Here is a 19,355-nt window from a genome sequence, read left to right as displayed (position 1 = left end):
ACCCCTCAAGCATTCTGTTCCCAAATGCTCTGGGAAATAGGGTTAGCAATACCACAGTACATGGATTTTAGCAGAGCTGAGTAGAAGTGAAGGTGCTGTATGCATTTTGTGAAAGCTTCTGGTCTTTCACTGTTCAAACCCTCTTTTTACTTCAGAGTCATGATTTCTGATGTAATGTTTTACCTGTTGTTCATGGGCTTTTTCATTTCTTCTCTCCAGCCTTTCATGTCCCCGCGATACCCTGGGGGTCCCCGACCCTCCCTTCGAATGCCAAACCAGGTAAGAGGCTTGGTTTCATGTATGCTATCCGGGAGTGAAATGCTTTCTGCTCATTTAGGACTAGAACAGGGAGCTAGGGCTGAGTTTAGTACAGGAGATTGTGACCTCATCTAGCCAAAATGGTAGAAAACCAGATATGATAAGTGTGGTAGATTGGATAGACCAGTATGTTGGAATGGCTTGCAGTGTCCCTGACAGAGGGCCTTCCAACATGATCCGGCAGGCCCTGGGCTGAGATGAGATGGGCCAGGCCAAACCCAGCCCCTAGTGAACACTGATCCTGGTAGTCTAATAAAATCCCACCCCTCCAGATCCCTCCACATACCTTTAGTCAGAGGCAGGAGGAACGCCTACTCCTTCCTGCCTCTGGGCCCGCCCTCATCAAAATGGCAGCACACAGCCCCTGCCCGGTGCATTCTGGGTTGCACTGGGAAGGGCTAAGTACCATAAGTACCCTGCCCAGAATGCACTGAGCAGGGGCTGGGTGCCGCCATTTTGATAAGGGTGGGTCCAGAGGCAGGAGGAAACATTGCTGCAGAGCTTTTGTTTGTTTGGGGAGGGGTGGGGTTATGCGATTGAGAATCACTTCTCTCTTCCTTTGTGTTTCTTGCAGCCCCCTGTTGGGGTCCCAGGTTCACAGCCCCTGCTGCCAAACGCCATGGATCCCACAAGACCACAGGGTGAGTAACCACCTCATCGCTGCACACTTGACCATGTTGCTTATAGTTTTCTTGATAGCTGTCTTTGTACCATAGAATGATTGGAAGAGTTTCTAAGAAGGAGCTTCAAATTTGGTAATACCAAAGTGAAGCATCTACAATTTAAGTGAGTACCTGAGGCAATGGAAGATGAAATGACTTGGTTAAAGTTACAAAAATTGCAAATGAAGCTTAATAAAAAAAATATGAAGTGATAGCTTTCTATTGGACTAATTTAATATATTTCTTGACTAACTTCATAAGCAAGAAAATTAACATTAACAATACATTTATATTCCGCCATATACCTTTTGGTTCAATGCGGATCACACATTAAAGAAGACTAGACATTTCCAGGATTAACAAAACATAACCTAGCAAAAACAAAATATCCCTAAGCTACATATTCTATTTAAACTTATTTAGCACAAATTTTCTAAATAGGTAAGTTTTAATCTGTTTACGGAATTGGTTATAACAAATTGTAGCAATTTACCCCTCCAAAATGGGGTTGCCCCTGGAGAACCTGTCTGCATATCTCACCTATCTCAGGTTTGATTGTAGGGTGTTTTTGTTCTCCTGGTTAACCTTATGAAAGTCTAGAGGCAGCTGTGCAGAATTTCTGTGACATTCACTGCATCTCGTCAATTTGCCAAAATGATTTTAATAAAGCTGCCTTTGGTTGGTTCTTGTGAGCATGAAGGGAACCTTATTTTTCCTCTGACACAGAATGATTTTAGGAAGAGCTGTGGCAGTTTTTTAGGTCTCTTGCTATCTGGATAAGCTTCCTGTGTGAGGGGGGGAGAAGTTCAGTTTTCTTGCTTGTATGAGGCATTACTGCTACAATCTCCCAGAGAACATTTGAAATTTAGGAGGATGAAAGCAAGAGAGGGCCCTTTTCTGTAGCCAAAGAAGAGGGAATCTTCCTGGTAGGGGCGTAGCCAGACCTCGAGGTGGGAGGGGGCCAGAGCCCAAGGTGGGGGGGGGCACATTTTGGTTGCCGCCTCACCGTCCCCCCTCTGTCGCCCACCACCGCTTCAAATACCTTGGCTGTTGGGGGTTCCCAACCCCCACCAGCTGAAGACTTCATCCAGCACTGGTCTCCGGCGCCACCGCATTGCCTGCCTTGCTTTCTCTACCCCTCACGTCCAACACACTCCTATTAGTGAAACTCTCAATTTTACTAAAAGGAGCATGCCTGATGTGAGGGGAAGAGAGAACAGAGCAGACAATGCGGCAGTGCTGCCGCAGACCAGTGCTGGACTAAGTCTTCAGCTGGCAGGGGTTGGAGACCCCTGCCAGCCAACCAGGGGCCCAGAGGAAATTTGAGGGGGCCCAGGCCCACATGGCCCCACCTAGCTACGCCACTGCTTCCTGGTATTGAAAAGGTGGAACAAGTCTCTTGGGCAACCTTGGGTATGACACAGTGGGAAAAAGAAATTGTCAGAGATCAAAGGGAATCAAGTCTAATAAAGAATGAAAATCTCAAGGCATGAAGAGTTATTTTTTATTGGTTGTTACAGGGCATCCAAATATGGGAGGGCCAATGCAGAGAATGAACCCCCCGAGGGGATTGACGGCCATGGGACCACAGGTGAGTAAAGGGTGTTTCAGTTAAAGCAGAATTAGCGCTGCTGTGTCTTGACACTGTTTAGTGATCGACCAGAACCACTGAAAGTAACATGTGCAGGACATTGGAGTTGAGGTTTGAGACTTCTTCACTCTTCCTTCCTGTCACCTTGCTAATCCCTCTAGACTTCCATTAGTATTCTCTTAAAATCCTCTTCGCTGCATCCTTCCTCTTCACAGTTTTCAGTGGTCCCCTGGTGACCAATATCCTTTCACTTCACTGGCACCAGCCTGTTAATTAGAAGCTCAGATGTAATTCATTCCACCATGAACGGGGACAACAGAACAAGAACCCAACAAACCAGTCTCAAGCCCTGCTCCAACGCGGTCTAGTTGCTGATGCTGTGTTGAGCAAAATGTTGGTGGGGTCATTGCCCCAGTGGTCTACCACTTTCCTCTGCCTGTGATGAAATAAAATGCCATGGACTGAATACCTCCAAATAAGAGATCATATGTGTGGCTCAAGAATTAAGCATAATTCAGGCCTCTGCGCCTGCGAGTTTGTACCATATTCAGGAGTAATTCTGTAACTGGGTGCCTAGAAATAAGCATCCAAAGGGACCTGGTAGAAGCCTATTCTATAAAGGAATGTACAGACTGCTAGTATAACAGTGAAAGTACCGTGCCCCTAGTTAGTCGTGAGCACTGGCATAAGTGTGCAGGCCTAAGTTCTGGTGATAAGCACATAACGTGCAGTGTTAACATAAGACCATAAGAATAGCCATACTGAGTCAGAGCAATAGTCCATCTAGCCCAGTATCCTGTTTCCAACAGCAGCCAATCCACAAGTACCTGGCAGAAACCCAAATAGTATCAACATTTATGCTACCAATCCCAGGGCAAGCAGTGGCTTCCCCATGTCTCAATAGCAGACTATGGACTTTTCCTCCAGGAACTTGTCTAAACCTTTTTTTAAACCCAGATATGCCAGCCACTGTTACCACACTCTCCAGCAATGAGTTCCAGAGCTTAACTATTAATTGAGTGAAAAAAATGATTTCCTCCTATTTGTTTTAAAAGTATTTCCATATAATTTCATTGTGTGTCCCTTGGTCTTTATACTTTTTGAAAGAGTGAAAAATCGATATACTTCTACCCCTTCTACACCACTCTGTAAGTTACGTGCATAAGTGTGAGTCTTGCCCATACTCTGCCTATGTGTGCGCCAGCTGTAAAGTTTACACTATGTAAGATATGTGTGTAGGCAGAATTTTGGCATTTACATGTGCAGACACTCACAAGTATATGCTATTATTCTAATGGTTTATGCACGTAATCAGTGCATAACAGTACATAGTTTATAGGATTACCCTCACTGGGGACAACTCTACAATTTCCACTTCGAATCAGACACCGAGAGGTCTATTGTACAAAGCAAAATAGACAACAACTTTCCCCACCCTATCAATGCTTCTCCGTGTGCGCCCCCTTCCCCCACATTCAAATGTGCACTATGGGCTGCTTGTAATAAGCCGCAGTAAGCACTAGCGCTGAGATGTCCCACTGTAAGTTTGAACACACAAACCACGCACTAAATTTTCAGAATTTGTCTCAGAGGGGCTTGTCTGGGGGGGGGGGGGGAGCAGAAAGTGGGTATGACAATGTGAATCACTTAGAGCAGCTACCTTGGCCCGTGCTGATTAACATGGGGTAAGCGCATGAGCCTTACTGCCTACAAAATGGGTGTCAGTAAGGACTAAGGTGCTAACCTTTTAAATGGCCACACACTAATGGCAACATTAGCACATTCCCATTCATTCCAAAAATAGAAAAGCAGCCATTTTCCAGCAGCAGTAAAAATAGCCTTAGCACCCTGGGAAAGACTAAGGCCATTTTTCACCACAGCTTGGTAAAAGGACACCTATGGAAGTTAAGCAGGTATTTGTAGGCTAGCATTTAGGCAGCATTTGGCATATATTTGCATAAGTGCACAGATACATACAAATACGCTAGTGTTCTAAACATTTCACATATAACATACGCATAAATGCTAGCACTTCGTTTATAGACCTGTCCCTGATTATGTTAACATGCACTGTTTGATAACCAGCATAGTAAGACAGGACAGTGTAATAACCAACATAACTGCTGTCAAATTGAGTGACTCCCAACCAGTGGCGTACCTAGGGTAGTTGACACCCGGGGCCGGTCATTTTTTAACACCCCCCCCCCCCAAATCCAGTACTAGGCATGCCGAGAATACAAAACACTCAGGACCTATAGAGCAATTCTACCATACCATAAGCAGTCATGTCTACGAGTTACACAAGGAAAAGGAAAGCATCTTAAACACTACAGTGAGCACTAGAACATCAATTCACCTATTGTAAAATGAAACCAGACAGAATAGTACAGATCGTAGATCCTGCACAGTCAATGCCAACTGAAAGCCATGTCTTTTTCACAAACACAGATACACCCTAATCCACTATAGAATAAGTAATCATAAACTTTCTATTTAGACAAAAATTAAACTGAACCCCCAATGCCAGACTCTGCATACAATGCAACACCACAGAAACAGAAACTGTCCCCTAGTACTGTGCAAAATATAAAGACAGCAGATGTAAATTTGAAAAAAACTAACAAGTACCAATTACCACTTTACAAATTAACAAATAGAAATAAAACAAATATAGAAAGTAAAATAATACCATTTTATTGGACTAATACATTTAGCTTTCAGAGGCCAAAACCTCCGTCCTTGGGTCAGTACAGTATAGTGCTGTTACAGTATCCTATCCTGACCTGAGGAAGGGGGTTTTGTTCTCCGAAAGTTAGTCAAAATGTATTAAAATTAGTCCAATAAAAAGATTACCTTATTTACATGTTCTATTATAAACATTTAACATATCTACAATACTTTATCCTAAAGCAAAAAAAATAAAAATATATATTTTATTTACAGTTTGTTGTCTCTGGTTTCTGCTTTCCTCATCTTCTTTTCACCGTCTTCCTTCCATCCAGCATCTGTCTTCACTCTCTCTCTCTCTGCCATCCAGTGTCAGCCCTCTCTGCCGTCCCTTCCATCCACTGCCTGCCCTTTCTCTCTGCCCCTTCAATCCACCATTTGCCCTCCCTCTCCCATCCATCCAGGGTCTGCCCTCCCTCTCGCTCCCCCTTCCATCTAGGATCTGCCCCTTTTTTCAGCCCCCAGTTCCAGCCCCCTTCTCCCCTCTGAACACCCCCACCCCAGTCCCCTTCTCCCCTCCCCTTCTCCTGTCTGAGACCCCCACCCCAGTCCCCTTCTCCCCTCTGAACACCCCCACCCCAGTCCCCTTCTCCTCTCCCCCTCCCCTGTCTGAGATCCCCACCCCAGTCCCCTTCTCCCCTCTGAACACCCCCACCCCAGTCCCCTTCTCCCCTCCCCTGTCTGAGATCCCCACCCCAGTACCCTTCTCCCCTCCCCTTTTCCCCTCTGAACACCCCCACCCCAGTCCCCTTCTCCCCTGTCTGAGATCCCCACCCCAGTCCCCTTCTCCTCTCCCCCTACCCTGTCTTGAGATCCCCACCCCAGTCCCCTTCTCCCCTCTGAACACCCCCACCCCAGTCCCCTTCTCCCCTCCCCTTTTCCCCTCTGAACACCCCCACCCCAGTCCCCTTCTCCCCTGTCTGAGATCCCCACGCCAGTCCCCTTCTCCTCTCCCCCTCCCCTGTCTGAGATCCCCACCCCAGTCCCCTTCTCCCCTCCCCTTCCCCCGTCTGAGACCCCCACCCCAGTCCCCTTCTCCCCTCCCCTTTTCCCCTCTGAACACCCCCACCCCAGTCCCCTTCTGCCCTCCCCTTCTCCCCTCTGAGATCCCCACCCCAGTCCCCTTCTCCCCTCCCCTGTCTGAGACCCCTACCCCAGTCCCCTTCTCCCCTCTGAACACCCCCACCCGAGTCCCTTTCGCCCCTCTCCTTCCCCACCGGCTAAGCAGCGTCGCAGGCAGTGCCTCGTGCCCTGCTTGTAAAAAAAAAAAATCAAATCTCCTTCCTTCTCCTCGTCTTGACGTCTTGACGTCGACTCGGGCCTTCCAATCAAATTGATTGGAAGGCCCGAGTCGACGTCAAGACGAGGAGGAGAAGGAAGGAGGAGATTTGATTTTTTTTTTTTTTTTACAAGCAGGGCACGAGGCGCTGCCTGCGACGCTGCTTCGCCGGTTTTTTTTTAATGTGCGGCGCCGCGGGAACAGCCACGGGAGGCGGCGGTAGCGGAGCACCCCCCACCCACTGGCACCCGGGGCGGACCGCCCCCACATCCCCCCCCTTGATACGCCACTGCTCCCAACCTCACGATCACAGCATTTCCTAGGTTGCATCTCCAGGTTCCAACAACAGGTGGGACCCACTGTGGCAAAACCCTTTGGACAAACAGGGTTTACTCTAGGCCAATAGAGGCTAGGGGTGTAGCTAGGTGGAGCCACGGGGGCATGGGCCCCCGCAGATTTAGCCCTGGCCCCCTGCTTTCAGCCCCCCCCCCCACCGCCGACCCTCCCCCGCCACATTCGCCCCCCCCCCTTCTGCTGCCGCCAACCCTCCCCAGCCACTGTCGTAAGATACCTTTGCCGGCGGGGGTCCCCAACCCCCGCCAGCCAAAGTCCTCTTCAGCACTGGTCTCCGGCGCTTTGCTGATCTGGATTCTGTTTCTGTGAGTCCTGACGTCCTGCATGTAGGAATGTGCAGGATGTCAGGACTCACAGAAACAGAATCCAGATCAGCGAACACGCCGGACTCGGAGACCGGCACTGAAGGGGAATTTGGCTGGTGGGAGTTGGGGACCCCCGCCAGCAAAGTTACCTGGCGGTGGTAGGGGAGGGTTGGAACTTGGCGGTGGCGGGAGGGGGGGGTCGAAAGGGACGGGGGGGGGGGGGCTAAAATGTGCCCCATCACCTCGCGCTCTGGACCGCCCTCCCATCAAAGTGTGGCTACGCCCCTGATAGAGGCAGAGACTCTAGGATGGTGGCACCTCCCTGTCCTCAACCACGGGTGTAACCTGGCCTCTGTGCTGTGTTTTATATCTCTTTCAGAATTACGGCAGCGGAATGAGGCCCCCTCCAAACTCTTTAGGTGGCCCAGGCATGCCAGGAATGAACATGTAAGCCTCTGTCTTTTACAAACTGTGAATGGGCACCCATCTCTGTTGATAAATGTTAATCAACTTGGAGTTCTGTGTTCCCATGATAGCCCCTTGTCAGTACCCAGCATTCAGATATTTAGCCAAGAGAAGGTGGGTGGGGGTGGGCTTTCATTGAGGGTTACCAGAAGATTTCATATCATCTGAATAGGCTGAGCTGGACATGGTTACAAGCCACTCATGAACGGGGCATGTAGTCCTACAAAATAAAATGGAAGTGTTTTTGCATAGAGAAAAGTAAGGTGTATGGTTGTATACTGCACAGCTGGAGCGAGACAGACAGACATAAGATAGGAATATTAACCCATTAGTGCCCAATGTTCCCATATTTGTTCCCACATATGGGAACATTGGGCACTAATGGGTTAAACCGATTCACGATTCAGGAAGCATAAGGTAGAGTCAGACAGGGGAGTTTTCAGATGATTTTACCCAGGGAAGTAACAGTTTCCTGGATAAAATCAAGGGCTGAAAACTACCTTTCTCATTAGTGGATGACAAAATTATCAGGGTTTCTTTTACCCTTGGATGGAGGAGGGGGAGGGTGTAGCAGGCAGGAGACAACATGTAGAGATTTCATCATGCACATACTTTTAGCTGGATTAAAAATAGGTGTTCCAGGGTAGTTGGGTGTTTAGGTTGAGAGGGGGAATGATTTTTAAATGCACATCCAGTATTTTGTCACTGTTCACCTCTCACGGATAAAGCATAGGGAGATTATGTGGGCAGTTTGTACCCAAGTACCTCAGAGCAATTTTCAGAGGACACATACCTGTGGACTTCACAGCTGCACAGGCTATCCGAAAAATTTCACCATCATTACAGAAAGGCCGGCATTATACAAAGGACAAAAGAAGGGAAATGTAAGCCGATGGACTGGGAGGTATATGATATCCAGAAGACAGCCATTCACAATTACAGAAATCTATGGATGGGAAAGAGATGGGTGTCCATTTAAGCAATGTTTAGCTTCTACTCTCTTTGTCCTTTCCTGTTGTTCCCTCTCTCCCTCCCCCTTCCTTCCCATCCCCCAGAAAAATAAAACAGGAAATTAAAAGGTGCTTAACTCTTTCAGAGGACCAGGAGGACGGGGCCCATGGCCAAACCCCAACGCCAACTCGGTGAGTCATCGGTGGGTTCTAGTTTCTTGATGGGGAAAGCACTTGTCTTGATTCAGAGCACCTCCTCCATTGGACACAACTCATGATTGGAGCAGTCCAAAAAAAGTACAAGGGGGCAGGGGCTGGTAGGTAGAATGGAAACCAGCCGAGAGCTTCCTGGTAACCAATCTTGGAGGCCCCAGGATCTGGGCATCTGAGGCAGGGATGTGTGTGCTCTCAGGCACAGCTTATTTTGATGTCAGATGCTCCACTTAAAGGTATCCGAAACTACAGAGTGAGGTTTTGATTGCAGTATCTTCCCAAGCTTTGAGAAAAGTGAAGACAAGGAAGAGTTGGGAAGGAGGGAGTGGAAGGGAATTTAAGTGCACAGTGGTGTAGTTGTGGGTGGGCCTGGGTGGGCACAGGCCCTTGCTGTTCCAGCACCACACTTCCTTCTCCCTCTCCTTGGCCAGCAGTCCAGTCTCTGCCCCATCTCTGAACCCCCTCCCTGGTGTACCTCAGTGGCGGCTGCAGGATGCGGTAGAGACAAGCCTGTTGGGCCAGCGCAGGCAGCAAAAATGAATTGCTGCGGCCGCTTCTGAGGTATTCTAGGGAAGGAACAGAGACAGAGAGATGGTTGGGGGGAACTGAAGGGAAGCGAAAAAAAAAAAAACTATTTTATATATCTGCGGGGTGTGGAAGGGCACATCCAAGTTAACTCTGGGCCCACCCAAAATACTAGATCTGGCTATGCCACTGCCATTTGGTAATAGTGTGGTAAATCAGGTATGATCTATTCAATTTTGATTAATATAATTTTTTATTTAATTTCTGATATACCACCCATAAGCCCGAAAGTTATTGAAGCAGTGTACATTCAGATACAGTAGGTATTTTTCTGTCCCTGGTGAGTTGTACCTGAGGCAGTGAGGGTTTCGTAACTTGCCCAAGATCACAAGGAGCTGCCCCTGCTAACAGTTTTCATAGAAGAGCCACTGTCTTCAATATAGACCAATAATAATGTCATGTAGGAGACTGGTTCTCTTCTGTTCTGTCTTGGTTGGGGATTTGTAATGGTTTTTGCAAAATTCCTTTGATAGACTTTTCCTTGGTGGTTAGTATTAGCTTATTAGCCAGGTGGCTGTTGCAGCCTTGAGCAATGGCACTTAATAATGGGGATAGAAAACCTGATTGATTTTTATTTAATTTATTTATTTATTTGTTACATTTGTATCCCACATTTTCCCACCTATTTGTAGGCTCAATGTGGCTTACATAGTGCCAGAGAGCTGTTTGCAGACTCCGGAGTAAACAAATACAAGGTGATGTTGTGGTAGGATAAGGTTCATGTGGTAGGACCACATAAAGGAATCGTACAACAGGAGAGTTGTGTAATGACCATTACGAACTAGTGTTGTTCTGTCGCAGAGATCAGGCATTTATGTTGGGTCGGTAGGGTATGCCTTTAAACAGGTGGGTTTTAAGTGTTTTTCTGAAGTGTAAGTGGTCGTATGTGGTTTTCAAGTCTTTCAAATTCAACAGTTGTGCACTGATGTAGGAAAAACTGGATGCGTAAGTTGATTTGTATTTGAGTCCTTTGCAGCTTGGGTAGTGGAGATTTAGGTACGTTTGTGTTGATTCAGATGTGTTTTTAGTTGGTAGGTCGATCAAGTCTGTCATGTGTCCTGGTGCTTCACCGTAGATAATTTTGTGAACCGTAGTGCAGATTTTGAAGGCAATGCATTCTTTGATTGGGAGCCAGTGTAGTTTTTCACGGAGGGGTTTTGCGCTTTCAAATCGTGTTTTTCTGAAGGTGAGTCTTACTGACATGTTTTGAGTAGTCTGAAGTTTCTTTAAGGTTTGTTCTTTGCAAACCTGCATAAATTCCATTGCAGTAGTCTACTTGGCTTAGTACCATTGATCAGTGGCATAGCGGGGGCGGCTGCCACCCGGGGCGGATCGCCGCTGCACCCCCCCCCCCGGGTGCAGACCAACACGACACCCCCCCACCGGCGTGGACCCCCCCCCCCCGGCATAGCGCCACCCCGACATGGTCCCCACCTGCCTACGAGCTCCATCCATCTGCAGCGCTGCTGTAAAGAAGAAATCGCTTTGTCGGCCCTTCCCTCACTCACTGTGTCCCGACCTCTGACGTAACTTCCTATTTCCTCAAGGGCGGGACACAGTGAGTGAAGGAAGGGCTGACGAAGCGATTTCTTCTTTACAGCAGCGCTGCAGATGGATGGAGCTCGTAGGCAGGTGGGGACCGTGTCGGGGGGGGAGGCGCTGCGCCGAGGGGGGGGGGTGGATGGATGCACCCCCCCCCCACCTGTTGACACCCGGGGCAGACCGCCCCCACCGCCCCACCCTTGCTACGCCACTGCCATTGATTGTATCAGGTTGCGAAATGTTTCCCTTGGGAAGAATTGTTTCATGCGTTTCAGTTTCCACATTGAGTAGAACATTTTCTTTGTTGTGGATTTTACTTGGTTCTGTAGTGTAATGTTGCAGTCCAATGTAACGCCAAGGATTTTCAGGCTGTCTGAGACAGGGAGGGTATGGTCTGGGGTGTTGATAGTTGTGGGATTGTCTGTGGTGTGTTGGGATGAAAGGATGAGAGGGTGTGTTTTTTCTTTGTTGAGTTTTAGTTGAAATGCATTTGCCCAACAGTCCATGGTATTCAAGCCGATCATGATTTTGTTAGCGATTTCTATCAATGTAGATCTGTAGGGGATGTATATAGTGACATCCTCTGCATAGATGAAAGGGTTAAGGCTTGCTTGATATACCACCAGTTGCAGATAGGTGGTGCTAGGTGGTTAAAAAAACCAAAATTTTAAAAAACTAAGAAATGAAGAAAAAAGTTATGAACTGAAGAGGAAAATACTGTAGTTGAGGGGAGTGAGGATAAGTGAGCTGGTTTCCTCAAATCCCGGTTTGCTAACGCCACAGCTGGAGGCATCACTGAATCTATATTCTCCCCTCCCCAATACACACACCTGGGATTGTTGATGGTAGGGGAGTGGGGGTAACACGGAGGGTCTGTGTTATTGCAGAAGGTAAAGACTGTGAACAATAGGGATGAATGTGGAAAACATTTTTGGCTCAATTATCAGACTTTATTCCTAATTTTCATACTTTTTTCTATTTATTTCAAACTGTTTCCTAATAAAACATTTTTTAACGTGTGTTAAACCTTTTCAACATGCAGAAATCATCTCTATGCAGTTTAATTCAGTTGTTTGCATGCACGTTTTTTAAAGGCATGCTAACAAACCCACACCCATAAGGAACAAGCCTTGGATAGTTGAGCAGCCCTTGTGTTCTGTGTTGCTTTACTCGTATAGCAGAAAACAAAGGGGGAAATACTGGGGCCTAGCACAATGGTCTTTGTAAAGGGGAAAAGAGGATGAGCACATAAGAAAGAGACATTAAAATCCACCCGTGTTAGGAATCTTCCAGCAGCCTATAATGTGGTGGGGTTTGAGGATGGTGTGGCCTTTATCTGTTGTTTTGGGGGGGTTTTTTTGTCAGTTATGAACTACAATCTCTTCCAAACAATAATGATTACTCTTTTTCTCATTCTTGTTTGATCCAGATAGCATATTCATCATCATCTCCGGGGAATTATGTGGTAAGCTCTGTTCCTGCCATGAGGCCTACAGGAATGCCCTGCTGAAAATGCCAGGTTGGGTGGCAGGGGGCTTTGGAAATAGCATGCATCAAAAAGAAAATCAGAAGAAAACATAATTAATTTCATAATTTTTCCAGCAATAGTGGTTTCTGTAGTGCCCGTTGTGTACATGAGACAGCTGCTCCTGCAGTGATCTTAGAAACCCATAGACTATAAACAACATGTAAAGAAAAAAGAAACTTCCAGAAGGGAGGTGTGATTGCTTTTTCACAGTGGTGTAGTGGGGGGATCATGGATCCCAGGCACCCACCTGAGGCGGGCTTGGGTAACACCAGGAGGCATTTAAGACAAAAGTAATCACAGAGCCTTTGAGCTGTTGTGCAGTTAAGGCCCTGCTGTGTCCCCACCCTGTTCTTCCTATCACCAGCCTCTCTCCTGACGTGCTGTAAAAATGTGCAGTGCACAAGGCAGGTCAGATAGCTGATGTGGGCTGTGTGAACCCCATGGACAGGAGAGGCACCAGCAATAGGAAGAGCAGGTTAGAGAAGCACTGGGCCCGATGCACCACCAGCTGCGTTCTTCTGCTGTCAGATGGGATTGAACGTCCTGGAGGGGGGGAGGACGGGGGCGGATGTCATGTGCATGTGTAGGGGCACAGATGTAAATATTGGCCCCTAGGTGCTGGAGACCAACAGTATACCACCAATTTTGTTTTTTAAAAAAGGCTGCTGTTTCCAAAATCCTGGCTCCCCTTGGTGAGTGACTGCCAAGTTCATTTATAGCGATATTCTAGCAGAAGCATGCAGTCTTCTGCTGTTCACTAGCCCAAAAGGTCTGTTGTCTACCCAACCACTCTGTTCCTTTTTTACTAATGTGAATTTTGACAAACTGGTTGTGTTGAGTAGCCAAAGAAGACCCATTTTCCGAGAGCTCAGCCTGACTTTGAGGCTGGTTCAGTGCTGGGCCTCATTATAAGGGAAGCTGAAAGTTCTGCCAATCGCTCACGGGGAAAAGAAAAGGAGGAACTTCTCCCGCTCAGGACTGGACTGAGACTGGACCCTCATTTAGTGCATGTCTTAAAACCATTCCATCAGATGTCAGTATCCCTCAAGAACATTTGACCTAACATGATGGGGTCCTGAGAGCTCTTCCCCCACCCCCCAACCTCCTTATTGCCCTTTTCAATCACCAGTTAACAAACCAAAGATTAATCTGGGCCATTGACAGCAGTTACAAGAAACACAGGCACAATGCTAGTATGATTAACCTCTTAAACTGTATTTTTTAGGGTCCTCCAGGAGGTGGTGGTCCACCCGGAACTCCCATCATGCCTAGCCCAGGAGGTAATGCGTCCAGAATCTTCATTTCCTTCACTGTTTTTTTAAGTAATTAAATTGATGGAGGTCCTGAAATCCTCATTCTAAGCACTGTCTCTGAGGAGTGTGTGCGATGATGTTATCAATTAGTGATGTAATCATGTCTCTAGCCCCTGACTTGACCGTAGATACCCCTAATCCTGACCCCTTAGCTAGTTACTAACGCATCACATTTTTTTCACTGGCCACTAGTGGGAGTGTGTGGGCATGAGTTTCAACCCTGTTCTCCACAGCGGTGAAACATGAGGAATTGTTAAAGTGAAACAATTTGAGCCTGCAGCTTTTGACATGGTCACTAACCTCTGCTATGTCACGGTTTCTGCCATGTATGTATAATGTTTTTAAAATTATTATTATTATTATTACACTTGTATCCCGCGCTTTCCCACTCAAAGCAGGTTCAATGCGGCTTACATAGTAATAGGGAATACAGAATATTGTTAGAGAAAGTAAAAGTAGAATATATCAGAAAAATAGAATAGAAGAGATGAGTAGGGAGAGATAGGTAATGGAGAAGGGAGTAAGTTGGGAGGTATAGTTTGGGTCAATGTCTTTATCACATGGTTAAGTGTTAGGTAGATGGGTTCATGAGATTAGTCTGGGTGCTTGAATAAATAGGTCTTTAGTGCTTTCCGGAAGGAAATAATCACAGAGGTATTTTAACAGGTGTTCAAGTCTCCCTCCCTATAATAGGGTCTGCCTGGGAACCCTTAACAAATTTCTTCTATATATAAACCCCTAGAAGAAGAGCAATGCATAAAGATAATGGAATCTAAAGTCCTATTCCAAGTAACCTGATTGGGATAACAATGAATTAATCCCAAAAAGAAAAAGGCACTGTTTCATTAACTTTTGTTTCAAAACAAAGAGGGCTCATTCTCCCCCATTTGCATGGTAAATTTCACACTCTAATGGTTCATTGGCTCTCACCCTAGACCTTGGGAATCCAGCAGCCAGTTGGGTTTTCAGTATATTCCCCATCACCATGCTTAGAAATACATGTGTCTGGAAGGAATAACTTTCAAGATCATTCTTCAGGTGAAAAGCGTTGTAGCCCTGTAAATCAGATGTCTGGAATTTACCCTCCCTTGTGGGCAGATGATCAAAAGCCCCGCGCTGTTCCAAACAGTGCTCTAAAAACAGCACGGGGTTTTACCACCCCTATGATCAGAGATAATAGCATTCAAATTTATGCGTGCTGTTATCTCTGATCATAGGGTAAAGTGCAGGAGGATTGTGTCTGATTGCATGGCACAAACCTCTCGCACTTATTTGACAGGCTCGGGCTGTCAAAAGCTCAGACCTGTCAAACACAAGGGCTGGAGGTCCTTAGGACCCCCAAACCCCATCTGCAACTACAAGGCCCTGGTGCCCTAGTACCCCCCCCCATCCCCATCCCCCCACCCCCAAGCTAGCAACATGGGGGCTGAAAGTCCAGTGGACTTCCAGTCCCCCCCGACCCCCCCCAAACAAGCCGGTGACCCCCCGACACAATTTCTCCCCCCCCCCCAAAAAAGCCCTGATGGCCCAGTGGCTGCAAACTGAAGCACCCCCCCCCCCCCCAAAACCTGGTGTCTAGCAGCCCATCCCGGTACCTTAACAGTGGAGGAGGGAGTAGTACACTCCTTCCTGTTTCAGCGCTGCATTGAAAATGCCCAGGATGCACTGGGCAGGGCTGGGCACCGCCATTTTTAAGGCAGCACTGGACGAGGAGGGAGTGTACTACTACACTCCCTCTTCCACTGTTAAGGTACCAGGAGTGGGCCACTAGACCCAGGTTTTTTTGGGGGGGTGCTTGTGTTTGGCTTTTTGAGGGGGGGTGAAATTGTGTCGGGGGCTAGAGATCCACCGAACCTCCAGCACCTGTGTCGCTGGCTTGTGTCAGGGAGACTGGAGGTCCGCCAGACCTCCAGCCCCTGTGTCGCGAGCTGGCATAGGTTTTGCCACGTGCAGCACGCCAATGTTTGGCGTGCTGCCTGCTGATCATTGGGGAGGAATGTGTTGCACTAAGAGCCCTGTTTAGCATGCATTTACTACTACTACTACTATTTAGCATTTCTATAGCGCTACAAGGCATACGCAGCGCTGCACAAACATATGCTACTTGCGATCAGAGCCCGCGAACGTGTTGTTACACGCACTCGGGGACTCTGATCATGGGGCGGTAGCAAATGTGGGCATTAGTATGGCGCTAATAGCCTCTAGCGCCCACGTTTGCTTCTGATCATCAGCCCGTCATGGAGCTAAAGATTAGGCACTGTTCCTTGTCATGTCAAGAGGAAGAATACCCGGGAGCATACTTAGATCAGGGAAAGAAAAACCTACATATAAGTGGCATTTTCAAATCTTTGTACCCAGTAGCATAGGAAGGGGGGGCGGTGGGGCGGTGCGCCCCGGGTGCACACCGCTGGGGGGGTGTCGGCTCCGCTGGTTCACTGCTCTCTCTGCCCTGGAACAGGTTACTTCCTGTTCCGGGGCAGAGAGAGCAAGGAACCAGCGGAGCCGACGCAGCTCCCAGCGACGACGTGCACTCGGGGCGGAGCGCCAGTGGTAAAAATGCACTCCGAGGGGGGGGTGCGCCGTGCTGCACCCGGGGGGGGGGGGGTGCGCAGCGGCGACCCGCCCCGGGTGTCAGCCGCCCTCACTACCCCACTGTTTGTACCTATGTTTCCAGCAAAACTGTACCCATGCAATAGAACCCATGCTTGTTCCATTCCTGAGAGACCATTGTGCTTATGTTTCTGGACTGCTTGTGCTGTGTACTTTGACCCTCTCCGTTGCATGTTAATGCACTTTGTGTCCGCAGTACTTCCTCTTCCAGACATACCTCTCCTTTGAAAATGAAGCAGGACTTCGGATTCCACTGTTTGGGTGCCGGATCTTTGGGTGCTAAATGGCAGCAACTAAAAGTCCTGCTTCAAACTTGGTGGGGCCCCAGCTCCACAGCTTGTTCTGCCCTCCCCTCTCCCCACACATCTGCCTTAAAGGGGCTGCTCAGTGGAACCAGAGACAAAGTGCCCGATCCTTGCTCCTTGCCATTCAGACCTGCCCTCTTCTCTCACAGTGGGCTGTGCTGCCTCTTTAAGGAAGGTGGGAAAAGAGGTAAGGTCCGCGTGCTATGGCATTGGGGCTGAAAAACGCTTAGTAGGGGGTCACCAGTGCTGCAGGAGGCCGGGCAGCTGCATCTCCACCACTGCCATGGTGAGCTGCTCCAAGAGGAGGTGGTGAGCCTGGGGTGGAGGAGGAAGCATTAGTGCGGCAGGGAGCAGAAATCAGGCACTTCGTGCTCGGGCTGCCAGCAGGACATTTAGGCCTTGACGTTTGGGCCCAAAAGTCACATTCCCATTTGAAAACTGGTGCAAAGTCCACAGTTAACAAGCACCTAAGACTTTATATCAATTTGGCCAGTTTGAAATCTACTCTCATCATGGTGTGTGTGAAAATGTGTCACCTGCATATTCCTTGTGAATATTCTGAAAATCCGAATTGAACCACTGAGGTAGCTGATCTTGTAAAAGGCCCTGTAATGATGTTGGGAGCACCTGCTCTCAACTTGGCCTGCTTATGCCTAATTTCCTTGTATTTTTCTTTTTTGGGATTTATTTGCAGATTCCACAAACTCCAGTGAAAACATGTACACGTTGATGAACCCCATAGGACCAGGAGGAAACAGGTCCAATGTAAGTTTGTGCCCTGGAAGACTTGGATGGCAGTGATGTTCCTTGGTTGACTGGCACCCGGGGAGGCCTGCTGCGCATCCCCCCTCCCGTGCAGTTCCCCCCCTTCCCCGGGGTGCAGCATCTCGTCCCTCCCCCGGTGCATCTTCTCAAGACACACACACACCCCCGTGTGCATTGCCTCTTACCTCCTGGGGTGCTGGGAGCTGCTGTGCGGCTATCGGCTCTGCCGGTTCCCTTCTCCCTCTGCCCCGGAACAGGAAGTAACATCAGAGGGAGCAAAGAACCGGCGGAGCCGACAGCTGCATGGCTGCTCCCTCCCTGCAGCATGTACCTGAGGTGTTTCACTCCCACTCCCACCGCCCTGCCCTCAGTACGCCGCTGTTGGATGGGAAGGTAGACACAAGAACTAGAAAGCCCAACTTTGGTGCACAGAAATGGTGACTGTATCTCTGATCCCTTACCGAACTGTGCTAAGCTGGATGTGCCAACATACTAAGATGTAAGATTGGGTGGGTATCTGGAGCAGTCGTTGGATGTAGTGGGAACAGAATTCTAGACCATGTGGGTCAATCACAGTGGTGATGAAACCGGCTGTAGATCGAGTGGGGTCTATTATGGTAGCAGAGAAACTGTAAAATGCATAAATTGTGTGTGACCTAGAAGTGATAGGGTTTTAAGACATGCTAGGCTTGCTGTATGAGCATTGCCGCCTTTGACATGGGGAGAATGCGCCATTTTCTCTATGGCAGGGTATTTGCTCAGGTTGATTACTGGTTTATTGGATAGCTCTGGGTCATCTGAGACAGACTGAGTCAGTCCTGGGTTTGCCCTGTTGGAGACCTCTTCTTCTCAAAGAATAACAATTTATAACTCCCTGGGCACCAGGACAGATTTTGGGTGGGCTTAGGCAAGAAGTGGGTGGGCACCAAGTGTTCTCTCCCCACCCCCCAACCACCACCAAAAATATATCTCAGCTGGCAGGAAAATGCTTCTTTCCACCTTGGCAGTCTGAAATAGGCATGCGCTGAAAACTGAGCATGCACAGGTGCCGGTATCATGGAGAGTAGCATTTTCATTACCATTGGGGGGAAGTCTTCAGCTGGCGGAGCTTGAGATCCCCACCAACTACTGCTACACGTGTGCTACTGTTGGGTGGGCTTGAACTATAAGTGGGTGGGCCCGGCCCACCCAGGCCCACCTGTGGCCACTGCTGGGCACAATAGTGTGAAACCAGGACTAGCACAACCTGTTCCCAATGAACTGAAGTAGTCCATTGTACCATATTTGTTGGCAGTTCCCTGACCTACTGTGCAAATGAGACCGGCAGTTTATCTTCTGGATCACTGGCACATCTGATCAGGATGCTTCTCCTGCATCTGCTCAGCCTCTAACATCTTCTCAAGTTCAACTACATCAGTTGCATTGATTGCCTACATGGTTCACGCAACAGATTTGGAAGTGCGTGGTTGTCATGTTGTTGTCTGCAAAGCGGTGGCCAATGCAGTTAGGGAAACCAGTGGATAGTGAGACTTGTCATACTGTGAAATAAGAAGCCTGACACAGCAGGTCATCATGCATCACACAGTGTCACTTTGGTGTCTCCACCTTTCTCTTTTTGTTTTTGTCTTTCAGTTCCCAATGGGCCCCGGTCCTGATGGCCCCATGGGTGGCATGGGAGGAATGGAACCACATCATATGAACGGCTCGTTAGGTATTTCAAAAACTATAGCATGGAGCCATATTTATTTATTTATTTATTTATTTGTAGCATTTGTATCCCACATTTTCCCACCAATTTGCAGGCTCAATGTGGCTTACATTTGCCGTAATGGCGGTTGCCATT

General features: G+C 48.1%; 1 protein-coding gene across 2 annotated transcripts in view; it reads left to right on the top strand.

Annotated features, from left to right (window-relative positions):
- SSBP4 (single stranded DNA binding protein 4) overlaps positions 1-19,355 on the top strand; it is a 547,729-nt gene that overhangs the window by 508,586 nt on the left and 19,788 nt on the right. For both annotated transcript variants that reach the window (XM_030218716.1, XM_030218717.1), the window contains exons 7-15: positions 220-279; positions 893-959; positions 2,501-2,571; positions 7,616-7,683; positions 8,798-8,843; positions 12,421-12,456; positions 13,745-13,799; positions 17,442-17,512; positions 19,145-19,223. In XM_030218716.1, coding sequence (XP_030074576.1) covers positions 220-279; positions 893-959; positions 2,501-2,571; positions 7,616-7,683; positions 8,798-8,843; positions 12,421-12,456; positions 13,745-13,799; positions 17,442-17,512; positions 19,145-19,223 — 553 coding nt within the window. The remainder of the gene's footprint in view (positions 1-219; positions 280-892; positions 960-2,500; positions 2,572-7,615; positions 7,684-8,797; positions 8,844-12,420; positions 12,457-13,744; positions 13,800-17,441; positions 17,513-19,144; positions 19,224-19,355) is intronic.

The sequence above is a fragment of the Microcaecilia unicolor genome, chromosome 11, assembly GCF_901765095.1.
Source record: "Microcaecilia unicolor chromosome 11, aMicUni1.1, whole genome shotgun sequence".
NCBI classification, from domain to species: domain Eukaryota; kingdom Metazoa; phylum Chordata; class Amphibia; order Gymnophiona; family Siphonopidae; genus Microcaecilia; species Microcaecilia unicolor.
The sequence above is the reverse complement of the archived record's forward strand: the minus strand, read 5'-3'. Positions and strand labels throughout refer to the sequence as shown.